Source organism: Halichondria panicea, chromosome 9 (genome assembly GCF_963675165.1).
Source record: "Halichondria panicea chromosome 9, odHalPani1.1, whole genome shotgun sequence".
Lineage (NCBI taxonomy): Eukaryota > Metazoa > Porifera > Demospongiae > Suberitida > Halichondriidae > Halichondria > Halichondria panicea.
The window spans coordinates 5507398-5534411 of NC_087385.1; the positions used below are offsets into that span (position 1 = coordinate 5507398).

Here is a 27014-nt window from a genome sequence, read left to right on the forward strand (position 1 = left end):
ACAACACTGTAACATGACCACATCCCCACACAGGAAGTAATCATTAACTCATCATCCAGCTAGCATGCTCTTTCTCAACAATTATGTATGTACATGTCATTATGTATGTACTCAATGCATCATTATCCCCATGCAAAATACACAGATCACTATCAAATTAAATTGGCTCCACAAGTTTATTACCCTGAAAAAAAATTGCATACATTATTATACAAAAAGCAATAGACAATAGACACTAAACAGACAACTATTCAGCTTTAGGAGTGATTGCAAATGATAGTTTTGCTCTAGTCTGGCCCTTTCTGTTCAATATAACGTCCTGGTGTGCTTTCTGAGCCTTTCTCTGTGCCTTCTCTAGCGCCCTTCGTTCTTCGTCCATTTTCCTCTTCTGCTCCACCATTTGAAGTCTCTCCTCGTCCTACAAAGGTGTGTGGGTGGTGTGGGGTGAAGTGGAGTGGGTGGATGTGATGTATTGTGGACATAAAAAAGGCCGTTAGTGTTGTGGGAGGGTATTGTCAAGGTGTGTTTATGGATACATTGTCATAGCTATAGTCTGCACAATTTCAAGGGGATGGCACATGCACAAAGAGTACAGTTGAGTTCAAAGAGCTAAGAATGCAATTGAGAGACAAGTATCAACTGGGTCATCCTCACAAGCAAACAAAAGGCAGAAATATAAAAGGGAAATGGTGAATTGTGCTAACCCAACGCCACGACAATTGGCCACACTTAAAGAGCAATCGGCAAATTAATGCCAAAACAATCGCCCTCTCTAATGACAAAAAGAGAGACGGAAGAAGAAAGAGGACAATGAGAAAGTGGGAAGTCTTTGTGTGGTCATAAGCTAACGGGAAGGGAAACACTAGAAGAAACACAAACTAAAGCCTTATCCCCAGCTCTTCACTTAGCTCAAGGCAAGTGACCTTACGACAGACAAAGGTGATAAAGAAGCAGTTTACAATAGCCCTTTTGGAGGCCTTACTTTCACTGTGCAAAGAGTGAAGCCTCTAACAACAAACAGGCTCACTGCTGCCTCCAGCTGCTCACAACAGATATCTAAAAATCACAGCTTAAAGGCGTACTTAATCAAACTTCACTTCTGAATAATCAAGGGAAATTATGCCAATAAATATAATGAAAACAAGGTTGTGATTCCAAGAAACTGAGAAATGATTTAACGATTGGGAGTGTAACAAACTTGGGAACAGTTTCACTGTTATTGACAGCTTTATTGTCCTTCCTCGAAAGCTATCCCACTTACAAAAGCACTTTTATTACCAAGCAAATAGGAGGAACTGGACCACTAAATACACTAACGATTGCTATGGTTACTTACCAGTCGTCTCTGTGCATCAAGGATCTTCCTGTTGTTTTCCTCCATTATAACTTGCAGCTGTTTCTCCTCATGCTCTCGCTCAATCTGTGAGCATAAGAAAAATCAATCACCCACATAAAAATAAACACTGTGGATTCAACACGCACACTCCTCCACTCGCCCAGCAAAATGTGTATAATTATTATAGTGATGAGAATTTATGCAACAAGTACATCTGGGCCAACGAAACGCAAACAAAAGAATAAGTAGTTACAATCACATAATAGCAGCTACATTAATGCAGGTATTGAGCTGCAGAAGCACATGATGCTCTAACAAAGAAAGGCCACCATAATTAGCCCATTGTTGGATAGCTGCTAACTTAAACAGTATTCAGGCTGGACAAAGACAGAGCACGGAACAATAGACCCTAGTCTGTGCCCTCTATCTTCATAAATGAATTAAGCTATCAACACCTAGTATCCCTCTCACAAAGAATGCACTTAAGAGGCAGTTGATTTGTTGTCAGAGCTGTCTCATTGTCTGGGAAACATTCAGCATAGCTGACAATGGCTGTTATCAATACATATGCTTAGATGATGTTTACATACACTTCATCAACACTGGGTCACAATGGGCAGCTGTTATTACCATGAGATGGTTCACCACTGGCAGCCAGTGGGTGGTTGGGTAACCACTATCCAACTACCCACTTTCTCATGTGAATGTGATTAAGAGATTAAGGTGGGAGTACAAAGAAAGGCTCCACAAAGGACAGTAATTAACTGTCAATACAAGAAACAATGAATGTGTGCACAACACAGTGTCACAAAAGTTGCCTAGGAGACCAATAGAAAACATATGTCTAAGACATGTTTCTCTCATGAACATGTACAGTACAGCACATGTAAACAGCCATTTTGAAAGATTTTGAATGCCCTCCCTCAGTAAAACAAGTTACAGTTGGTGCAAACTAATCACAATCGACGTAGCAGGATACATACACTCTGAGGACGATTTTATAAACAGCAAATAAGCTTGCATGCTCTAATATGACAAACAGTTAAATAACATACTCCCTCAAGAAAAACGATGGGTCACAGGGTCACAGTGAGCTCGTTGCCACCTTCCATATACACACAGGTGCTAGCTGTGGGCTGAAAGACTATCAATCCATATTCTACAACTAACAAAACACTGCCCATGCAAGGTGCATACATATTCGGAGAATCTACAGACTACATTAACAGACAACATGCATGTACAATATGTAGTAGATATTTGGCATGCTAATTACTTGCATACAAACACACATGTACATGTAGCTACATGTGATATTTGGCATGCTGCTTGCAGCCAGTTGGGGAGTGTTTGCCCAGGGCTATGGTCTCAGGTGTTCAGATTATATAGTCATGTAGATATTTCAGCTATGAGGGAACTTTCTGATCAAAGATGCAATGGAAATTCAAATAAAGGAAAGCGAATCTCAATATCTCCCACATGCTATTATCTTACAACAAGTGTGCAGACAGAACACAAACACACACTACTCTATATGCGAAATTGAAACGACAATAGAGATGGACTATATACAAACACACACACACACACACACACACACACACACACACACACACACACACACACACACACACACACACACACACACACACACACACACACACACACACACACACACACACACACACACACACACACACACACACACACACACACACACACACACACACACACACACACACACACACACACACACACACACACACACACACACACACACACACACACACACACACACACACACACACACACACACACACACACACACACACACACACACACACACACACACACACACACACACACACACACACACACACACACACACACACACACACACACACACACACACACACACACACACACACACACACACACACACACACACACACACACACACACACACACACACACACACACACACACTATCAATATTCACAGCCAAAATTGCAATTAAAGCTCCTGGAAAATTTGAAGTAAATTTGGACGGTAAACGGTGTGTATTAGGACTACACCCCACACACCTTCCTAGATGATGACGACACAACCTTTGAGTGACTAACACGTAGGACACTACACAAGAACTGTGCCTACAATACACAAAGCATTCTTGGGTGACTACTTGGCAAATATAGACAAGGAACAGTGCATGGGTTGCTATGGTAGGAAAGCGACCACGAGCTGAAAACAAACAGTTTTCATAGCAGGATATAATTGTGATGAACTAAACACTGTACTACTGTACTTGCACCCTCCTAGCAACACTGGTAAGGCCAGGGCTTCACCCACTAAACATAGGCATATGATCTATTCAGGCGTGACCAAGTTATCTTTCGTATAATTAAGAGACCTTGTATTGTGTATTGGTCAAACAAATACAAAGCTGACTGGCAGTGATTTAGACTAACCCCTTTTAGGGGTAGCCAAAGAGTCTGCAGTGGAAGCCATGTATGGTCAGAGCAGGGGAAATCCCTAACCACTAAGCTGTCCAAATGCAACCACATTGTGAGTTCAGTAGCGGCAGCCTGTGTAACCACAAACCCAAAACATTGGAGCTACATAGTTGTCCTTTCCCGACCTAAACACTTGCACACACACTGGTCGTTCAATGTCAATACGTCTAGCAAAAACATACACATTCAAAGAGAGATTTTTGCGGAAAATGGGTTAGGGTTTTTTGTTAGGACTAGATACGAGAACAGCAAACAGATGCTTGAAAGTGAATGGTAGAGGATGAACGAAGTATTGGGGAACATAATAATAAGGACATCTGTACAAACAGGAAAACTACAAACAAGCAAACGTATGCATGCATGTCATAGATAAGGTTATGCACCCATTCTATAAATGTGTATGTGATGATCTTTTTAAGAACTACTTTAGTCCATTTATGGAAAATATCTGATGTACATAACCAGAGTCCACTCCTGACATGTTCAGTGCAATGATGTTATTGCAGTCACATGATAACGTTCAGACCAAATACACTAGCACTTGTAGTGATTCGTCCACGCATGTCGGACATCCTTTGGACACACACAAACAGCATGACTCACATTCTAAATCTAACGAGTGTATAGAAACAATCTGACTCCATTAGGCTATACACTGAGACCCCCCACACATTATCTAAGCATTTCATGGGCAACAAGTTAATGACAAATATATAAACACTCCTTAGTATCAAATTAGTAGACCCCCCACAAACTTTTCTTTATGGTTGACGATACAAAAGAGAGAAAGGGCTTTGGCTTCAAAAAACAAACACTTTGAAGAAGCACAGGAACTATACATGTATAGAGCTTAAAGGTACTTTTGCAACAGGCACGCTACAGGTTGTTTGTACATCATGTTGACTGTCAATAACTGGTGGGTGGGTTGGTGGGTGGCTAAGATTTTAGCCATAATTTTGGAATTTTAAAGCTGCACACTATCAACCACCCACCAGAAGAGATATGAATACAGAGGTGAGCAATTTATCACCTGCCTTAAGGAGACAAGAAGCCTATTAGCACAATAAACTGTTCTTAAATCATTTTTGTGACAGCCAGGTGAACTCAATGCCACTGCCTGTGCCTGATTGTCTCACAGTTAGTCAACAACTTGTTGATCTAATCCCAGTGGCTATAATTGCATGTGAGGTCTGACCTCTACACTGGACCCAAGATCATTGACCCCATCATCAGTACAGTGCAGTACACTGTGTACAGGTACAGTACATGGACTAATGAATGAAATCAACCGACATTATGGGCGATTACAGTGAAGGCAGCCAGAAGAATGTGTGCTTGTGTACATTGTGTGGCGTATGAATTAAAATACCTACAGTGGCTCTTCCTGTCACCCATGGCTTAGTTACATGCACAAAGAGAAAGCTCTTACACAATTAGCTAGCCTTCCCCCAACAGTGCCCCCCCACCTCTAATTGGTGTGAACAGAAAGGATATTGAAACACGACTGCTGGGAGACAGACATTAGTCTACAGTGAGTAGAGCAAGGTACTAGAACAGAGGAGGAGGGGGGATTGTGCACATGTACTTCAGATGGAGGGGGGCAGGGGTAATGATACAGTGTACACAGTATATGAGGCCATACAAGCAGTGCAGCACGTAATGATGTAATGATGAGATGATACTACTATGATCACGTATATCTTGTGAGACTGAAACCTATGACAATTAAGCGCTTTATTTTTTTTATTAAACCACCGTAGGTAAACATAGAAGCCTATGGGGAACCTACTACTTTCCTGTTCCCAAGACTACACACACACTCCAGGGGAATTCAAACAGTGCAGCCTTTACACAGCATGCTACATAATGTAGGCCACTGTTTAAATGTGTCTTTAGTCATATCAAACAAGTATGAAATTGAATCGAGGCTTTGTTAGGGCTATGTAATAGGGAAAATTGAACGTAGGCACGAACAAATGCATTGTTAAGCCAAGACACTATATTGATTAACACACTAATAAATATTGATTCAATCGAAACAGTATCTTTACTTAATAATATGTTCAAACACATGCAATACTGAGCAGAGACACAATAGCAGTAGGCATATTTGATTAGGACCTCCTAGTCAGCACACAATTACACAATAGAGGCACTTGTTCTGTTAATGTGATTATGACAATGCTCTGGCCAGCCCCCACCTGATGTACACACAACAGTACATGGACAACAACAAGCTTGTGCCTCCCACCAGTAGATATTGAATAATGAGTACTGCAGAGAAGACAACCACTGTGTATACCCACACGGCTACTCAGAGGGAGGATTAGCTAAAGCAGCCAAAAGGGAGGCAGTGATTCTCCAACAAGAGGAGTAGGATTATCCAGCAGCCATAGGAGAACATAACAACGCGTCACACACGTCTCAAGTTAATCATGTTTCATTACGTCTCACAGCTGTTGAGTGAGTGCTATTATGACACTTATCAATTGTTTCCATGGAGATGAAGGCAAGAACAAAGCACTTTCCCACAGATATCACAGTATGGGGAGTAAGTCATTAAAATTTCCCTCTATTCACATGTACATGTTTGCAGTGCAGCACCAGCACCTTACAGCTGGAGCACAGCTGCCCAGGAGGAAAATGTCCGATGTCAAATGGGGGTCAAATGTGGTGCATACTAACAAAATTAATTAGTACTTGAACAACAACAACACAGTCTGCATGGTTATAATAATTATAATTATATACAAAAGCAAAAAGAAAACAGTTTTAGAGAATGAGGAAATGTATTAAATCTGTGTGGCAGCCTACACCCACCACCCTACCTTCCTATGATAAAGGTTGCTACGCAATTTTGACAGTCCAGCCTGGTTTCTGGGTGGACTCAGTGTAGCACATATTATCAGTGACTATTGAGAGGCTTTGAGGTCAATAATAGACAATGCCATGGTTGACTTATCAATAGAGTGCAGAGGATACAGGGCTCCACTAAACACACTCCTATGTTTGCAAAAATTGAATATTAAGAGCTGACAGGAATTAAGCACGACAGTGTACAGGTATAGTTATATAATAGTACAATAATAAGGAAGGGTATAGTTAAGCAATATACAGTGGTAGTCTAACAACAGCATTCCGTCCCACAATCTCAATGGATACACTTGTCACCCATTGTTGGGGTCAGAACAGAGGAAGATCATTGACACTTGATAATCCTAGCCAAGGAAATGTTTTGAGTGCACAGGAAGGCTAGTGTGCAAGGACACGAGACACTGCACTAACTCAAACGCTGGATACCGGCAAGAGGGCAAGAGTGTCAGAACCATCACCCATAGTTAGAAAACAGGGGCATTAACGTAAAGCATAGTCTGTAACTTGAACCATGCACACACACCAAGTTGGAATTAGTGTGTCACTAAAAAAGCTGAGGCTTTGAATTGCAGCTGAAATCCAACTCTAACAGATAAGGGAATACAATGGACCAGGAATGGCCACGATGCACCACAAACAGGATGATATGGACTACCAGGTATTCCTAGGGACTATGGGATGATACCACACACATTCTAGGCACTTGAATCACTTAATTGGGTGCAATTGAATTAAAAGCGGCAAAAACTAAGGCACTATATACCATTCACAAATGCATGAATGTAAACAAACAAAATTGTCAGAGCACAATATAATTATAGCTTTCGCTATTTGGCTCGAGAGAAATGTTTGTGGGTTCTAATATTCGTGTTTCAATGCCAGGAAACCACACCCACCAATAGCTTTGCATGTGAAATACCGATGTGTGGGAGTTTATCCCAGTTTTACTTTCCTCGTTAACTGCTCTGCCCTCAAAAAATGCAAAATTTGCACCTCACGAAAATTTCACGCTATACGGTAGCACACACCTTACATGTACTATAACAAACCCACTACACACCCTCACACCACTCACTCGTTTGGACTCCTCCTCCTGTTCTTGTTCGACTCTCTTCCTCTCCATCTCCTCCAACATTTGCTGCTCCATAACCTGTGTGGGAGACAGCCACCGGTCAACACAGAGTAGGTACACACAGAGTGATGAATACAAGCACATTAGAGGAGCATGTGTGCAAGTGGCTTACCTGACTAGGCTCCTAAGCTTCGACTGTGTGTTTCGATGGTTATTCCAATAAGTATTGTTTATTGTAGGCAGGCATTTAAAAAAATGTAATTACCACATAACCATGCTTCTGTTGATTACAGCATACAGATATGACCAATCATCCTTTGGCTACGGAGAATCAGAAGAGTTTTGTTAGTTGACAATCTCAATGAATAAACATTTGAAGGCTCAACTGTTCCACATAAAATTAGACAATGTTCTGTTCTCGAAGTATAATAGTAATAAGTTTAAATTAAGTTCCAAGAACGGTGCTGTCCCTTCTCTCACAGACAGTGGACAGTGTTGGCCTACTCACTGATAATAGAGACAGCTCTAGCCTCACAAAACAAGCTTGAGGGAGTAAAGGCAAGGCCTGCCATGTTTAACCAATAATCCTAGGCTCTATGGTATACTACTTCTGTAACAGTCCCCACCTTCTTAGCTTCTTCAACTCGCCGTAAAACCTCGGCTTCGATTTCGTCTTTTCGCTTCTCCAGTTCTTCCTGGACGCGCTCAGCAACAAGCTCCTCCACCCTCTTAGCCGTTTCCTCCTCAATGAGTCGAGCTTGGAGATCATCTTGACGCCTGAGGGGCAACAAAAATATTGGTAAAGATCACCTAAGATATATATAAAAGATCACCTGAAATATATATACGTTGTCAAGATTATAAGCGTGTAATAAAAGTCATACAGTCCCTTCCGTGTTTTTTATTTTATTACACGGTCGCGTAGCCTCGAGGCATGATTTGGTAAGTGGTTGTCGTGACATAAATACAACACATAATTATAGCATGAGAATCCTCGTGTTTTATGCAAAATACAGGTAACTCGCCCTCGGTCTCGTGCTGTATCTATTACATAATAATACAGGTATATACCGTAGTGCTAGAAATAATTATATTCAAGCATAAAATATTACATTTTGGCCAATTATAAGGAAAACCTTATGTGATTTTTATTCATCTTAGTTCCTCGATTAAACGCCACGATTTCAATGGGGACTGTACAGGCCTCGAATAAAGGCCAATAATTGTCACTCGCATGAATAGCATTATGTATCACGAATACATTTCTAGCACTTAGGGTAATATATATCTATATCTTAGGTGATCTTTACCAATGTACGATATATGTACATAGCAACTCTCAAAGAGCAAGATTACAGAACTCACTTTCGTTTGATTCTCTCTTCTGCCAGTCGTCGCTCCTCATCTTTCTTTTTCTTGTCCTCATCGTCTTTTTTGTCTTTTTCCTGTTCCGGTCTCCGGCTGACAGTACGTCCAAACCTGTATTTTTGGCACACCACAGACACTAATAAACATATTGAACTTTAGGTAAAGATCATTCATCAAAAGCTATAATGAAACTAACACTTATAAGCCAATACACTGATGACCCTTTGTCAGTTTAAACATGACAAAAGGACATCTTAGGGAAGGACTTACCGATCTCTTGACCTGCTTCTGATTCGTCGTACTGGAGACCTGTCTCGTCGTATAAAGGGACTGCTTCGTCTGGAGGAGGGGGAGGGAGAACGTTTTCTTTCTCTGGACCAATTGCCTTTGGAGTGAGGGGATCGAGCGGGTGAAAGGGAACGTTTCCTCTCTTTGGAGTGGTTCCTCTTGGAGTGAGGGGATCGAGTGGGCGAAGGAGAATGTTTATTTTCTTTGGAGTGGTTCTTCTTGGAGTGAGGGGATCGAGTGGGTGAAAGGGACCGTTTCCTCTCTTTGGAGTGGTTCCTCTTGGAGTGAGGGGATCGAGCGGGTGAAAGGGAACGTTTCCTCTCTTTGGAGTGGTTCCTCTTGGAGTGAGGGGATCGAGCGGGTGAAGGAGAATGTTTCTTTTCTTTGGAGCGACTTCTCTTGGAGTGAGGGGATCGAGTGGGTGAAAGGGACCGTTTCCTCTCTTTGGAGTGGTTCCTCTTGGAGTGAGGGGATCGAGTGGGCGAAAGGGAGCGTTTCCTTTCTTTGGAGTGGTTCCTCTTGGAGTGAGGGGATTGAATCGGCGAAAGGGAACTGTTGCTTTCTTTGGAATTACTTCTTTTGGAGTGAGGGGATTGAGCGGGTGAAAGGGAACCTTCCCTTTCTTTGGAGCGGCTCTTCTTGGAGTGAGGGGATTGAGTGGGCGAAAGGGAAACTTCCCTTTCTTTGGAGCGGCTTCTTTTGGAGTGAGGGGATCGAGTGGGTGAAAGGGAAACTTCCCTTTCTTTGGAGCGGCTTCTCTTGGAGTGAGGGGATCGAGCGGGTGAAGGAGAATGTTTCCTTTCTTTGGAGCGGCTCCTCTTGGAGTGAGGGGATCGAGAACGTTTCCTTTCTTTGGAGCGGTTCCTCTTGGAATGCGGTGAACGGGAGCGTTTCCTTTCTTTGGAGCGGTTCCTCTTGGAGTGAGGGGATCGAGAACGTTTCCTTTCTTTGGAGCGGTTCCTCTTGGAATGCGGTGAACGGGAACGTTTCCTTTCTTTGGAGCGGTTCCTCTTGGAGTGAGGGGATCGAGATCGCGATCGCTTAGTACTCTTCTTGCGACTCTTCCTTCGAGGGGACTTGCTTCTAGAGCGTGACCTGGGCATGTTTGAAAAGTGTCTCTGCTTATTGAATTGAGTGAAAATAGATACTCTTGGTTCAGAGGAGGGATTTGACGGGTACTTGTCATGAAAATTGCATTACCACAAAGTCCCGTTCTCAGTTCTCCATTTTGTCATGTTGTCAACGTTCTACTGCGCATGCATGAAATTATGCTGAGTGAGCAAACAAAAGGTCAATTGTGTGTGAACCCTATTATTAAAATACCATGTACCGACCTATACCACCAATCAATGGAAAAATTCCACATTTTTTTACTTGCTACCATATAATAGATCTACCGTCAAGAGTAGATAGATACCGTAGATAGTTAGTTAGGGAATCAATTATTAAATAGACCAAGGCAAGATTAAGAATCATGAATCAAGATAGCAAACACAATCGACTTGTTGACTATCTAGTGCTGGTTGGACCAAAGAAGAAAAGAACATTTGATGTATCCCATGCTTATCCAACCAGGAGCTATGATCAATGCTCTACAGCCCCACCAGTGATCCTCAATCGTTTCCCCTCTGCCGACCACCCTGACTTTGAGCTAGCATACGATGTTTCATACTTTTGCCAGCCTGAGGGCAGTAACTCACATAGTGAGGAGACAAAGACTCATCTCTTCATGCTCACATACACGGAAACCAATCGAAAGACATATGGCATGTGTCTCTCCTTCCCCCACTTGTTTGATCCACCATCGGCTGTGGACAACAGTGACTGTACAGACAGCCTGTGCATTCAAGAGTGGGGCACCCTCTCTGTGTGTCTCCTGTCAAGGCATCCATTCTTCAAGTTCTTCAGCCGGTGTCTGACAACCTTGTCTCATTTCGTGCAAGATTTCAGTGAATCTGAACCCCTATGGAAAGAGCTTCTAAACCACAAGTCAGCCACCATTAACTTCTCCCACCCCATGAGCCGTAGGCGACGTATTCTCAATGAAATCGTTGGTTGGATAAAGCAGCTGCTCTTATTGGAAGCTCCCGAGCCTGGCAGTTCCCTCGAGGTGGAGCTCGAAGTCGACCCTGCAGTGATTCTAGCATATCCCTCAGCCCATAGGCTGCCTCTGTTTGAGCTGCCCGTGCATCGAATGTTCACGATATTGGATGTGTGTACAGTGATCGAGATCTTCAAGTTGGTCCTTTCAGAACATAAGGTACCTTTGTGTAACACTTGTGAGCCACTTAATTTCCTATTGTACTTTCTAAGAAAGTGCTATAATCTAATTTACACTGTCTGTATAGTCAGTGTTTTACCCACACACAGCCACATAGCCATATACACACATACATGTACACCTGTGTTTACCGTGCAGCAATGCATACTCTGCTTAGCCCCCACACATGCACTCATTCCACCTCGCAACTCACAACCCAATTCCTTACCTCCTGTCCACCAGGTGATAGTGCACTCAAGTGACAGCTCGTTTGTGTCCGAGTGTGTCCTGACGATACTCGCCCTCCTCTACCCCGTCCAGTACCTGTATCCCCTCGTCCCCCTACTTCCCACGTCCATGCCCACAGCCGAGAATGTGAGTTCAGGAAGACAACTTTTAGTGTCTCAAAAAACCACAGCTGGGTTGATTGGATTAGTGGCAATATAGTATTTTGTTTTCATAGTCAAAGGATTCTTGTTAAATGGTCCATATCATCATAGTCCATCGACATACAGTACATTTTTTTGCATCATTCATGGAGAGTACAACTGGCATAAACTGCTCCCCTCCTATGCAGCTGTTGATGGTACCGACTCCATTCTTCATTGGTGTCTGCTCCAGCTTCCTCCGCAATGTTCACGAGGTGCACGTGGCTGAGGTCTGGCTCATCAATCTGGATACAAAGGAGGTGTGTGTGTGTATAATGTGATGTGTGTGTAGTGTGAGATGTGATGTATTGGCGATTCTCTGGAGGCTGTGTGAGGCTGCTGTCAATATACTCACACACATCTTGTCAATTATTTAGATTAAGCCACCCACGTTTCTGGACCAGCCAGTACTGGAATTCCCCTACAGCATACTACAGCTGCAAGCAGAAGTGAGACAGGTAAGGATTAAGCCCTAGCTCCTGTCATTTGTCAATTTGTCCATTTACTCTAAGTACGTGTACTAATGCAGTGTATGTATTTCCTCACTTTCCACTAGGCTATGGACAAGCTGGATGTGGTTACACCCACTGAAAATCATGTGATTGGGCCGACTGTAACGTCCACCCCTACCATCCTCTCCCAAACAGTGTTAAAGCTAGCCACGGGGAGGGGGACCCCATCCCAAAAACCACCCCCTGCAGAGGACGGCTACAGAAGACATTTGGAGAACGAGGTGGATGTGATGATTCGAGTAGCCTTTGTCGAGTTTTTTTTCAACGTGGATATTTTAGGACTCATCGATCAGCACCTCTGCATTTACAGGTGAGTGGTTGCTACGAGTGAACAGATGTACACACGTAATACTATAGCTTTGAAAATAATAATTATGATAAGTGGTGAAAGATTTCATGTTGCCGAGATTTTCGCCTACTCTTGCAAATATATACTGTTTCCTTTAGACTCTTTCCTCGTCCTGTGGTGGCCATTAGAAAGTCAGCTTTCCTGTCTGCCTACGAAAGAATTAACTCAGCTGCAGATGTAGGCTTCATGAGGGATCTGATGTCCACACAGGTATGGTATTCCCTGTATGTGTAGCCATGTGTGGTCAGTGATACTCGGAAATGTTATGTTATTAGTAATAGCAGTCATGCACTGATTGAATAATTCTAACTCTGCAGGGAGTGGAGTACTTCTTTGAGTGGTCACTCAATCCTCCCAATTCAGCATATGAGGAGATCAGGAGAGGCAAGTTCTATACATGTACTGTACATGTACTGTCTATATATATAGTTTCCCACTTTTGTTGTTATCTCTCTCTTTCTCTCTCATACAGGAGTTCAAGAAGTGAATAGAGTGAGTGACAAGCAGTGCCACTACATACTCAAACAAGCCTACAAGACAAAGCAGGTCTGCCTCTATCAATCGTCACCCGACTCCCTCCTCTACCGAGAGATGCTCACCTTCAAGGCCACTCACTCCAGCCCACACACGACCACCGGGCTCCAGTTGCCCGATGATGACTCGGACAGTGAGTATATGACTGGAGGGGGAGAGCATTACGATGGGGACAGTGAGAGCTCTTATTTCACTGAAGAAGACAAGGACAGGGAGAGCTCTTCATCACCGTTTCAGATTCTCAAAGGGGCCGTAGTGTCTGACAAACCTGATGATATGCTGGATGATGTAGAGGTGGGCTATTACTCAACCAGGAGGGTGTCGTCACCCAGTGAAGACATGCCAACAAGTAAGCTCCAACTGTTTGTTTGTCTAGTCTACACGTTTATTGTACGTTACTATAACTACTGTACACATTGTGAAACAATACATGTACTGTCTGTGTACACGATGTCATTGTAATTTGTCTGAGTGTGTACATTTCTGTCACACCTACATGTAGTTTGTGATTGTTCCAATTTTACAGTCAATCAATCTTCAACTCAACTTCTCCCACAAACTGGCCAGAAACTGCAGCGGCCCAAGAGTATGGTAACTGCAGAAATAGAGCCCACACCCACGCTGGACCTCAATCGCAAGTCACTAAGTTTTGGAAACTTGTCGCTAACGGATACGGAACATTCCGGCGTGTTGAGTCACCTTGGCAACCAGAGCACTACGTATCTCACTAGCACCGAGTACCTCACAGCCCACCAGTTTGACACTGACACGGGGAGGGCAAGGTGCGTCTCTCTGGGTACCACGGGGCCTCATGACTGTGTGAATGGACTATGATATATAATTATGTAGCTTCAAGTATTGTTCTTATGACACAAATAAAGACTATGTACACAAAGCAAAATTATGGTGAATGTCCAAATGTCACATAAATCAAATAAATACAGTAGCTAATATCTGCTGTACGAACCTAGCTATGTACATACTCGAAATCATGTATATCTTTCCTTGTCTAATATGGTGTATAATTTTTATGTTGGTTTATTTTCTGACAGTATATTCTCAGTCTCCACGAGTGAGGAAGAGACGGAGGACTTCTCTCCCAATGAGGGGCATGGTTTTAGGAGCAATGAGGGGCATGGTCTTAGGAACAATGAGGGGCGTGGTCTCAGGAATGGCGCTCACACGCCTTCTGATTCAAGCACATCCCCAGAGCACAGACACTATACAACACCTGGATTAACATTACCACAGCAACTGTCGTCCCCCTTTGGAGATGACGGTGGGCATGGTCAAGTGTCTCGGACAATTCTTGCCATGTCAGCACTCAACAACTCGAAGTAAGTATTTGCTGTTAAGTTTTTTGGTATGTATAATTTAAGCATAATTATACACTCATGCACCCCCCTCCTAACACACGCACACACACACACACACACACACACACACACACACACACACACACACACACACACACACACACACACACACACACACACACACACACACACACACACACACACACACACACACACACACACACACACACACACACACACACACACACACACACACACACACACACACACACACACACACACACACACACACACACACTACTATCTATTTGATGCCTGTTGCTAATTCTAAGAACCAAAATTTGAGGTTAATGTTTGTTGTATGCTTGCTTCAGCTAGTTTAACCACATAGAAGAACCCACATTCCCCAATCACACTATCAACTACATGTACCACAAAACCTGACCCAGACAATACAGGGTTGTACTTTATACCTAAGCCCCCCTCAGAAGTTTTCTTTTAAAAGCCAACTTGAAGTATCACAGCAACCAATATCAAGTCCAAGTTAGAAGATAAGTCTTATAATTTATGTCAGCTTGACCTCAACGTTTTACAGCTTTACAATAATTATTCAGCATGGCCCCAATGTGAATAGATGTACAATAACTATTGGGTGTTATATAGCACTGTAGTTGCATGTGTATGTGACTGAATGCAACAGATGAATGGGGAGAGTTGGTGCACCATTAAAGACTCTTTAACCCATCATTCTCGGCTCTCCAGGCCGAGCATCTGTATGCTTTTCTGTTTCTGTCTGTTTCTGTGTTGTGTGTACCTTTAGTCAATTAAAGAAATCAGATCAGCATGACCACCCCCCAGTAACATACATGTGTACATAGATAACTAATTATGAGTACAGTACTGTAATCTATAAATATAGTAGGATGTGTAATAATGTAAAGTAATACTAAGGATAAAGAAAAGACACAGCGCTGACAGCATTTTTCTTAAAAAAGCACAGAAAGACACATACATGTAACAGGTCAAATTCTATCAATTACTATATCTACATGTACATATAATTACCCAAACCCCCTCCCCCTGGCCTCCCTTGAGAGTAGTTAAAACCAGCAGATTAGACCCAAAAAACACAATTCATGCAAGTAAAGACTAGATCACAAGAGTTGAAGGTAATAAAGTACAAATAAATAAAACTGCATATTATTGTAATAGTATAATAATAGTTAGAAGCATGAATATAAATAATAGCTAGCTAGCTTACCAGCTTGAAATTAGTTATTCCTGCAGCCATTCATGTCTCATAAGTTTAATTTGTAAATGCATTATAAGGAAATAGGAGAGGTGGTTACCCAATTCTACGGTCAGATAAGGCAGTTCCTCGCAATTTATTTTTTCGTTTCAACCCCTCCAACACACACGTGCTCCTTGAGTACGGGGCTGAGTCTGTGGCGTTGGGTCTATGCCCTCTGGCATTACGCCTTATGTGGCTGGGCCTCTCGTTTCGGGCTCAGTCGAGGAATCTGGTTTCGATATGAAGTCACTGCCCTTAGTTTATGTGGTCCACTTCTCACAACCCTAGGTTATTTAACTGAAATTTATTTAACTGAAAACCAATTAATTTGAAGAGACTGAATGGCTACTTGAATATCGGCTATATACATACTGAATTTCAACACTTAAATGTTTTCACAGCCATGAATAAACAAGCTAAAGAATTCCTAAAAGCCAAATCGGCTCAGTATCAGAAACTTCGCTCAGCTGTCTCTATCCTAGAGGAAAACATTCAAAGGCAAAACCAACTGAAATTAGGAGCGATCCCGGAAGAATTCATACCGAAACCTAACTTAACCTGCGAAAACGACACTTTCCATCAACAATTTCTATCAGAATACTCCCACATCTTCACAAAATATCTAGAAGCAGTAATAACCAGCAACAACCAGAGTTTGGCCCAAACAAAGACAGCACTAGAATCTCTTGTGAATGACACAGAACGAGATTTACTTAAATTTGAAATACGTGACACAGATATCCAAATACAATACAGAAAATTCCTAAAAGAAAACAAGATCCACGGACACGTCCCCACACCTGAGTTGCAAATCAGACTAAATAAAAAACATCGGCCGCCAAGGCTTTCTCTCGGTGCGAAACGCAATACTCGCAGAAAACGGTGTAGAGAAATATCTCAACACCCAATAGCCCAAAAAATTCCCAAAACATCACAAACTCCTTTTTTATGGGAAGGCCCCCAACCGAAACACAACCCACCAGGTGCGTCCACAATCTGAGCTCACTCACCCTCACCACTGCCGAATCACAATTACTAAATAAAGGCCTAAGCTTCGCACCCACCAAAAACTTATGTAGTACGGAACCCAAATTACAACTGTTACGAGAGTTTAACGAATACTCAAAGTCACTTAGAAGAATATACACTAACTCTATATATTATCGCACGCCGAAACCAGTAAAAAGTGGTATACCCACAACGACAGAAAAAGTACATAGACCAATGCGATTCCTACCAACAACCACATACTCTTCTTTTAATGATACATACAATAGTGGATACAGAAATGTCGAACAATACATTTCCGTCACAAAAGATAATATCAATGACCAGTTACACGAAATCTTCAAGCCCAAAACAAATGTCACACTCGCAGAATCTCTAGCACTACAAAAATTCAAAAAACAAAAAAATCGAGTCACCATTAAGCCAGCAGATAAGAACTTAGGCGTAGTTGTAATGGACACCACAGACTACGTCCAACAATGCCTCCTAATCTTACTAGACGATAAGGTATATAAAAGAACCGCCGAGTATCCCACCACCAAAATCACCAACCAACTCCAAGAAGTTCTGTCAAAATACCATACCACACTCACTAGTACGGATAAGCGGCTAAAACGATTCGTTCTCCCCAATAAAGACATTTTCCAAATTCCACAATTTTACGGCATTCCGAAAATTCATAAACAATTCAAAAAACTGCCACCAGTCAGACCCATAGTTGCAAACTGTAATTCTCCACTAACGCCAGCTAGTAAGCTCTTAGATCATGTGCTTCAACCCCTAGCTCAAACGTATGAAGATTACCTACAAAATTCCGCTTGTTTGTCACTAATTCTAGAAGACTTACAAATTCCCGACAATGCGCTATTAGTAGCAATTGACGTCAACTCATTGTATCCCTCCATTCCTCAAGAGGAATGTCTGCAGATAATATACACCGAAATGTTAAGTCATAGGTACACGTTGCTGCTAGACCCAAATCTAATCATCCAACTCCTACAAATATGCGTTAATCACAATTATTTCGAGTTTGGACCAGTTACATTCCAACAAATACAAGGTACAGCAATGGGAGCCCCGTTCTCACCCACCATCGCTAACATATTCATGTCGGTAATCATCAGAAGATTTTTAGAAAAACAACCAGCTAAACCTCTCCTGATTAAAAGATACATAGATGACATTTTTATAGTGTGGCAGCATGATGAAAACTCGCTAATCAGCTTCCTATCCGAACTCAATGTATCCCACCAAAAATTAAGTTACAAATACTCCTACTCATCTCAACAAGTCTCGTTTCTAGATATGACAATTTACAAAGGTCCCCACTTCCACAAATCCCGAAAACTAGACACAAAAACCTTCCAAAAACAACAAAATCTCTACCAGTACCTACATTATACATCAAACCATCCGAAACACATCTTCAAATCCATCATCACCGGAGAATGTACCAGACTTGTGCGCACAAACACCACCATCCAGGAGTTTCAAACCATGACTCAGCTCCTTAGCATACGCCTTAAAAAACGAGACTATCCCCAAACCCTCATTGACAAAACCATCAATTCCGTGTCATATGAGAGAAGACCTCAGTTACTTCGGAAAATGAAAAAACCTCCTGCCAGAGTAAGACCGCCCATTTTCAAATGCCTCTCGCCTCCAAATTTCCAATTACTAAAAAGCGTCACACTACAGCACTACAAAGGCTTACTATTACCCAGTCCCAGAATAATCAATCTGAAACATCAAAATCTCGGTAAAGAACTCGTTAGGGCCAAAATCAGTTTAAACGAAGAACAAACGCTCAGAATTGAAGTAACCTTTGATCAAGTCCACCAACACACAATTACAAGAAGCGTTCCCACTCTCACACAACACACTCGAATAAGTAAGTGTATGAAACCGAGCTGTGCAACATGTCAACACCTAGTATGTAATAGATTTTTCAGATCATCGAAATCAGAAAAAACGTATCCAATCAGACACCAATTTTCCTGCAATTCAAGATATCTCATATATCTAATTACATGCTCACATTGCAAGAAACAGTATGTGGGTTACACCACTCAAACGCTTCGAACTAGAATCAATCATCATCGTAGCAATATTTTCAACAAAGTAAGAACGTATATAAGCAACCACTTCAACTTTACCGATCACTCTGTCAGAAACCTGAAAGTACAGTGTATTGACGCAGCAACGTCCTTCACAGAACTCCAAGCTTTAGAACACTACTGGATAGCTACACTTAGAACAATTATTCCACATGGACTAAATGTATTATCATAATGTATCCACGTGTTTTTAATTAAGTCACATGACTTGCAGTAAATACACCTCGATCCATTTAAAAAGATAGCTGTGCAAAATCTAAAACAGATACTGAGATTGCGCATGCGCGTACCGTTCCCCATGTAGGGGATTGGGACCTTTACCCACAAGGGTGGGGTCCCAATCCCCCACCCTTGTGGGTAAAGTCACACACACACACACACACACACACACACACACACACACACACACACACACACACACACACACTACTATCTATTTGATGCCTGTTGCTAATTCTAAGAACCAAAATTTGAGGTTAATGTTTGTTGTATGCTTGCTTCAGCTAGTTTAACCACATAGAAGAACCCACATTCCCCAATCACACTATCAACTACATGTACCACAAAACCTGACCCAGACAATACAGGGTTGTACTTTATACCTAAGCCCCCCTCAGAAGTTTTCTTTTAAAAGCCAACTTGAAGTATCACAGCAACCAATATCAAGTCCAAGTTAGAAGATAAGTCTTATAATTTATGTCAGCTTGACCTCAACGTTTTACAGCTTTACAATAATTATTCAGCATGGCCCCAATGTGAATAGATGTACAATAACTATTGGGTGTTATATAGCACTGTAGTTGCATGTGTATGTGACTGAATGCAACAGATGAATGGGGAGAGTTGGTGCACCATTAAAGACTCTTTAACCCATCATTCTCGGCTCTCCAGGCCGAGCATCTGTATGCTTTTCTGTTTCTGTCTGTTTCTGTGTTGTGTGTACCTTTAGTCAATTAAAGAAATCAGATCAGCATGACCACCCCCCAGTAACATACATGTGTACATAGATAACTAATTATGAGTACAGTACTGTAATCTATAAATATAGTAGGATGTGTAATAATGTAAAGTAATACTAAGGATAAAGAAAAGACACAGCGCTGACAGCATTTTTCTTAAAAAAGCACAGAAAGACACATACATGTAACAGGTCAAATTCTATCAATTACTATATCTACATGTACATATAATTACCCAAACCCCCTCCCCCTGGCCTCCCTTGAGAGTAGTTAAAACCAGCAGATTAGACCCAAAAAACACAATTCATGCAAGTAAAGACTAGATCACAAGAGTTGAAGGTAATAAAGTACAAATAAATAAAACTGCATATTATTGTAATAGTATAATAATAGTTAGAAGCATGAATATAAATAATAGCTAGCTAGCTTACCAGCTTGAAATTAGTTATTCCTGCAGCCATTCATGTCTCATAAGTTTAATTTGTAAATGCATTATAAGGAAATAGGAGAGGTGGTTACCCAATTCTACGGTCAGATAAGGCAGTTCCTCGCAATTTATTTTTTCGTTTCAACCCCTCCAACACACACACACACACTAGGACAATGGACAACCAGATAGTAGAGATTGTCTCCAAGGTGGTGGGAGGTAGTGGTATCTCCTGGCCCAAGCCTGCCTCTCTCAAGAGACTCTCAGCGTACGAGAAAACTCGAGTTCTGATTCTACGTCATTTGGAGGAGAGACTGGGGGTCCGTACCAGCAACGATGTTGTCCTGGCAACCAATGCTCAGATCACACCAGTCGTGAGTGCTGCATATGTCACTATGTATATCTTAATTAAAATAATTGTTTCAGCCCTTAGCCCTTGTGAAGTATGTGCATGTTTAAAATTATATATGCGTGTGTGTGTAGTTATCACCCCCACGCACACTTTCCCCCCAGGGTGTTTCCAGAGCCGTGTATCGTGGTGTACTGGACCTCCTTAAGTACCTACTCCATTCTGTTGAGGAGGACTTCACTAAGGAGCCGGAGAGTCCTCTCTTCTCTGCCTTCATTATCTTCAGACTGGCCTTCTCTGTCTACCACGAGCCAAAGACTAAGTCGACTCTTGGATTCTCTCTTAGGAGTGCCCTCAGTATCAGCACGTCACTAATGGCCACCCAAACACCCAAGCCATTGTCTACAGGCAGCTCTTCCTCTCAGGTCCCCAAGCCACTGTCTCCAGACACCTCCTCTCAGGTCCCCAAGCCACTGTCTCCAGACACCTCCTCTCAGGTCCCCAAGCCACTGTCTCCAGACACCTCTCCCTCTCAGGTGGGTGGGAGTGGGGCTGGGTTAACATGTAGTTAGACCCATAGCTACATGTATGACTTGTGTTATATGTTATTGAGTAGCTGAAATGGTATGTTGCATATGGATACAAAAATCCAAAAAATGTACCAGAGTCACCAAGTCACTAATGGCCACCCAAGTACCCAAGAGCCACTGTTTCTTGCTTTTCTCTGAAAGTGCATAATAGGCTTAAAATTACAACAGTATTTATTGTTTGTGCAGGTAACAGCTAATAAGGTTCTTGGTGACACAATCAGGGACCACCCTAATGCAGAGAAGACGTACACAAGCTCAGAACTGGCCTCTAAACAAAGCCGCTTCTCCACCATAGCGGCTCAAGATGAGCTCTTGAATCAGCTGATCAACAGTCCGAGGTTCTATCACCCTAGGGAGGGTCAAGACGTGAGGTCGTTCAGTTTCCTCTACAAGGAGTTGTTGAAGGGCCAGGGCAACTCGAGACCTTTCGTTGTGAAGAAGACTTTCTGGAGCAATGTGTTCATGAGCACCATCGACGCTGACAGAGGCTACATGGGCTGGAATGAACGCACTCCAGACTTGTATAATAGGTAAGTAGTACATCATGTGAATAGGTAGCTAACGTGAATGGTAGCTAACGTGAATAGGTAGCTAACGTGAATAGGTAGCTAAACGTGGTATGTATAATTATACATGTATAGAAGGCAGAGTCATTGTACATGGCTAATCATGCAGGTAGTTGCAGTGTGTGTATGGTGTGGAGGGGGGGGGGGGTATATTGCCTTGTTGCAAACAGTGAATTCAAAGCTATTTTTATTTCCTGTGTGTATGTGTGTACACGCAACATGTCGATCATTATTAGTCAACACTGACACCTAACCCTCTTCAGATACAATACATTGCCTGAGGTGCATCGACGGACGTTTGGCTCTGAGGAGGACCACCTGCTGAGCATCATAGCACACAATCTGCTGGTCTACATGCTCATGGTGGGGCTAAGCTCTCGAGAGACAATGTCACTCATCAACGACTTCACTGCTCGAATTCGACTGGCCACTTTTGAAGAGAGACTGCTACAGCAGACCATCAGATATCTCGAGGACAATGTGAGCCATTTATATAATTATGTGGGGTGATGTATGTTCTGACCCGGCAAATGTTTATATACTCAGAATCATTAATTTTTTATGCCTAATAATTATATACATTACACTGTATAATTGTAATGTCTTGTTAGGCGTTCGAAAAAATCCTTTCAATTCCTTAGGATAGCGTTTGTCACTGATTATTCGTTTTTGCAGACTTCCAGTGAGATTGAACTAAGTCACCTCAGCCTGGTGGCCCTCTACAGCGAGATACACCCCACGATCTCCCACATTGTACACTACGGTATAAACATGATTGCTCCTGTCTACAAACTGCAGGTGAGACATGTACTATACGCTGACTGTTGCCTAGAAGATCAGCCTCCGTACATCGTATATCAACTTAGTGTGTTATGTGCAGAATATAATATTATGTAGGTAGCAAACTCTGCTGGAATAGGTAAAGATCATCTCAGTGTTAATGGCTAATTGATACTCCGCAGATCACAAATGAGGCTTTGATCCTGAGACGGTTCCCAGATGAGAGGATATCGGCTAGACTCTGGAATGACCGAATCACACACATTGAGAGGAATGAGGGGAGGGCTACTGTCAGTGTGCACTATTGCAACTCTTACGGAGAGTTTATACATCACTTCCACACTAAACAGGTGCATAGACATAATTATATATATAGACATAATAATTATAACTACTATAATATAGACAGTAACACTGCATACATACTCTACTGTTACTATATATAGACAGTAACACTGCATACCTACTCTACTGTTACTATATATAGACAGTAACACTGCATACATACTCTATATATAGACAGTAACACTGCATACACACTCTACTGTGTACATGTATAGAGTTATGTAAGTCTACATGTGCAATACAATATAATGCAGTTTTAATGAGACGTTCTTCGATTCTTCTGCAGTATGAAAAGGTGTTCGAGTCTCTTAATGCCCTGGTCAAGACACAAGCTAAATGCTCTGGTCCAGACACAAGCTAACTAGACTTTACACCATGCAACTGTTATAGGAGATTGAACTTGTCAACTTTATTTTCTTTTCTTAATTTTTTATTGCAAACAACAATCATTATTATACACACAGTACATGAAATCAAATACACAGTACATGAAATCAACAAACAAGCTATATAATTATGTAATCATGAGATAGAGGGGGGGGGTCACATGGTTACATAATAGTGTCCCTGACTCTAGACAGAGAGGGGGAGTTACTGTTAAGTGCCTGCAAGGCTTGCCTCAGGCGAGTCACATGACCAATCTTTGACACACCAAACACCTGCACATGTAAACATCATAAATAATTATGAAATAATAATAGCATCCACAATGTATGCAATCGTAATCATTGAAGTGAGGTTATGGTACATAATAATACGGCTATTATAAAAGGGAGTACATACCTGCCAATCGGACATGTTGAGGTTCAACAGCTGCTTGCCATCCACCTCGTGCTCTCTGAAGTTCTGACAGTAGTCACCCAGGTTTAGCTCCTCCAGCCAGTCACACACATCATCTGAGTCCCACATTGAAACCTCTGCAGAACATAAAACAACACGACAGTTAATAATTACACACATTCCGTCAAAATGGAGGACATGTATGGACTTGAAAGCAAATTATGATTCTAAACACACCATCAAGCTATCGTACGTAACCTATAGGGTTTGAAATTGGATGCTCAATGTGCTCCCATGCAAAAAAACAGCCTTTGATTGTGGACTTGGGCTTGAATGTAATGTGATGCAACTCTAACTCACCTTTCCCTATCTTCTTGGCAATGGTGGCTGCCTGAATGGTGACATCTGGGATGAGCTGAGACCTTTGTCTGTGAGGATTCCTCCCCACTGCTTCGTCTTGATTGGTCTTCAGCAGAAGGGTGTCAGAAGCACGACGAAAATTATGGTGGGCCATGGACTGGAGGGAAAAAACACATAATAAAAAAAAAACTTAGCATATAGAAAAAATTATTAACAAAATGGAGAATCCGGGTATCGATCCCGGTACCTCTCGCATGCTAAGCGAGCGCTCTCCCATTTGAGCTAATCCCCCACATGAAATTTCATTGTTGTAAAACCTAGTCTGTATCACAAAGCTATTCAAACTCACACATTCTGAGAGGCCTATGGACACAATCTTTCTCATTTGAGTCTCCACATCCTGAACTATAGTTCTCATCTCCTCTTCATGGCCACTTGACACCTTTTGCATGTTTAAGAACCAGAGGGTCTCTTGGACTAAGGCCTTCACATATTGCTCAAAGTCTTGCAGGTGTGTAATGTTCACTGTTTCCGAAAATTGGTCATCTTGAACAATCCTCTTCATCGAGGTAGCCACGTTAGAGACGTACGGAAGAAGGTCTGCTTTCACTGATGCGCTCAGTGAACTCTCCTTGGTGATACTGCAGAAACAGTATTATCATGTTAATTAACACAGCTAGAAAAAACAATGAGAATAAATCGATTGTATGCACATGCAGTCTTGTTGTAACAAACATAATTTGATCTTAAGCCCATGCATACATGTGAAATCTACGCATTCTGCAATGGCTTTCTTAATATGTAAAGTGTGCTGGAACTCACATAGTCACTAATGGCTGCACGCTGAATGCCAACTCCTTGTACTTGGCTATCTGCTCTGGGCTGAGCAACTCGTGCACAGAGGAGAATATGTCGTGAGGGTGGGGGAGTTGGGAGGTGCTTGCCTGGGTATGGATAGTCTTCTGTCTCCACTGCTCCAGTGACTGCGAGAATGCCTGAGGGGAGGGGGTACATGTAACTACATGCAACTAGGAGTTCTAAAATTTCAATCAAATAGCGTTAGTTGCTACCTTGTCCCTCCCCACAAACACATTGTACTAGCTATATTATACAACGGATGGGGCTTCAAGGGCTTCTCTACAAATTGCTCGCTCACCTTATCTTTGACAATCATTCTGGCTTTGTTCTTGTGCGACACCACAATGGTGCCGGGATCCTGTAGCCACGCCTCCCCGTCCACTTGCATTGGGACCTTATCCGGACCCAACAGGACAATCTTGGCCACTCGACACTGAGCCAGTCGCCGATTCTGGATACCAAGTACCATTGCGGTGGCCTGGAGGGGGAGGAGCTTAAATCATACGCAGCAGGTTTAAGGCACAGGTGCATTATCTGTTGATTTGTACCAAAACTCGAATTTGAAAGTGATTTAATTATAATTATTCACATTGCAAAGGGGTGGGTGAAAAAAGCCAAGCTAACAAAAATGGGTGTGGGTGTGGTGTGGGTGTGGTGTGCACACGTAACCTGTTACTATTTAAAGTGAGTTCAAGTGAGTTCAAGTGAGTTTTAAGTGATGGTTCTTACCAGATGAGAGAATCCAGTAATGGCCGCCACCTCCATCAGTTTGTCATCATGAGAGGGTGCGCTGAAACCGTCCTTCTCTTTCTCTGTGCCCCAGAAATTTGTCCCGGACATGTAACTAGGGATGTTGAGGAAAACAAGTCCTTGCATTCGCTGGGGCAGTTTGATGATCTCTCCATCACACTCCAACTGGAGCCGTCTCTCAAGGTAGCGCTGACTGTTCAAGAAGAACTCCTTCCCACCAATGTAACCGTACTTCAGCTTATTTCTAGCACGGCTCCTACAAGGCAGAGTATATGCACTGACTATATCAATTGCACAGCAAGAGAGGAATGGTATACAAATAATATTATAGTTAGCAAGTATAAGTTTATAACTATAGTAGATCAACTGTTTCAATATAGTGTGTGCAGAGTGCTTACCTGAACTGCTCAGGGTGTTTATCTCGAGCAGAGTTGAACTGGTAGACTACGTGAGCGCCTAGTCCAATACCATAGTAGTTGTTCATGCACGAGAGCTCTTTCATCATCGGTATACTTCTGTGCAGTGTACGAGTTGCAAGCGCAATAATTTGACAATGTACGTGTTCAGGCAGACAAAAGCTTGTACGTGTCGATGATTACATGTAAGTGCACTTATGGTGCAGGTACAACAGTGAACTTACGGAGACAAATCAACAACAGAGTGCTGGGAGGTGATTGATTTGCGGGGAAGAGGGAGAAACATGTCTTTGCTGGTTGTTCCTGTCCCCGATCCGTCACTGGATGACATGGTATCAGACTGCTGCAGTGGTTCAATTCCATCATGAGACGAAGCAGAACCGGAGCTTAGTCGTTGTCCTTCCTCCTCTGCCACCATAGAGAGGGGGACTTGTTCCGTGGAGTCATCAAGAGCTACAACAAAAATTTCTAGAATCATATGCAAGTAGGACTATTTGAATTACATACAAATATACAACCTACCACACACACAATAGTAAATTAGTGATCTAGATAGCTTCATGCAAAC

The 27014-nt window shown here is 42.3% G+C and overlaps 3 protein-coding genes and 1 non-coding gene across 7 annotated transcripts in view; 1 reads left to right on the forward strand and 3 right to left on the reverse strand.

The window, feature by feature from the left end:
• Positions 1-157: 157 nt before the first annotated feature.
• LOC135341546 (serine/arginine-rich splicing factor 4-like) lies at positions 158-10692 on the reverse strand. 3 transcript variants are annotated; one of them, XM_064538131.1, is made up of 6 exons: positions 9434-10692; positions 9161-9274; positions 8422-8572; positions 7799-7873; positions 1337-1420; positions 158-418 (listed from the first exon to the last, which is right to left on the reverse strand). In XM_064538131.1, the coding sequence occupies exons 1-6, from the start codon at positions 10552-10554 to the stop codon at positions 248-250; spliced, it is 1716 nt and encodes a 571-aa protein (XP_064394201.1). In that variant the 5' UTR covers positions 10555-10692; the 3' UTR covers positions 158-247. The 3 variants fall into 3 exon arrangements, 1 of the variants encoding a protein (XP_064394201.1); XR_010396572.1 differs by lacking the exon at positions 158-418 and having other exon boundaries at positions 1346-1420; positions 7799-8116; XR_010396573.1 differs by lacking the exons at positions 158-418; positions 1337-1420 and adding an exon at positions 7968-8116.
• Positions 10693-10782: 90 nt separating this feature from the next.
• On the forward strand, positions 10783-23796 carry LOC135341535 (MAP kinase-activating death domain protein-like). Of its 2 annotated transcripts, XM_064538115.1 has the most exons (18): positions 10783-11711; positions 11955-12086; positions 12289-12399; positions 12517-12597; positions 12696-12961; positions 13099-13210; positions 13318-13384; positions 13473-13883; positions 14061-14316; positions 14587-14871; positions 20825-21026; positions 21166-21426; positions 21463-21537; positions 21778-22121; positions 22421-22637; positions 22833-22955; positions 23120-23287; positions 23569-23796. In XM_064538115.1, exons 1-18 carry the CDS (start codon positions 10926-10928, stop codon positions 23641-23643), a joined length of 3972 nt encoding a protein of 1323 aa, XP_064394185.1. In that variant the 5' UTR covers positions 10783-10925; the 3' UTR covers positions 23644-23796. The 2 variants fall into 2 exon arrangements, with proteins under 2 accessions (XP_064394185.1, XP_064394184.1); XM_064538114.1 differs by having other exon boundaries at positions 21166-21537.
• LOC135341536 (diacylglycerol kinase eta-like) overlaps positions 23683-27014 on the reverse strand; it is a 10556-nt gene continuing 7224 nt past the window's right edge. The window contains exons 14-22 of the mRNA XM_064538117.1: positions 26671-26899; positions 26429-26545; positions 26010-26286; positions 25579-25758; positions 25245-25417; positions 24772-25063; positions 24423-24579; positions 24066-24199; positions 23683-23941 (exon numbers count right to left, since the gene is read on the reverse strand). Coding sequence (XP_064394187.1) covers positions 23834-23941; positions 24066-24199; positions 24423-24579; positions 24772-25063; positions 25245-25417; positions 25579-25758; positions 26010-26286; positions 26429-26545; positions 26671-26899 — 1667 coding nt within the window. The 3' untranslated portion in view covers positions 23683-23833. The remainder of the gene's footprint in view (positions 23942-24065; positions 24200-24422; positions 24580-24771; positions 25064-25244; positions 25418-25578; positions 25759-26009; positions 26287-26428; positions 26546-26670; positions 26900-27014) is intronic.
• Trnaa-agc (transfer RNA alanine (anticodon AGC)) lies at positions 24642-24714 on the reverse strand. The gene has a single exon. It is a non-coding gene; the product is annotated as a tRNA-Ala (tRNA).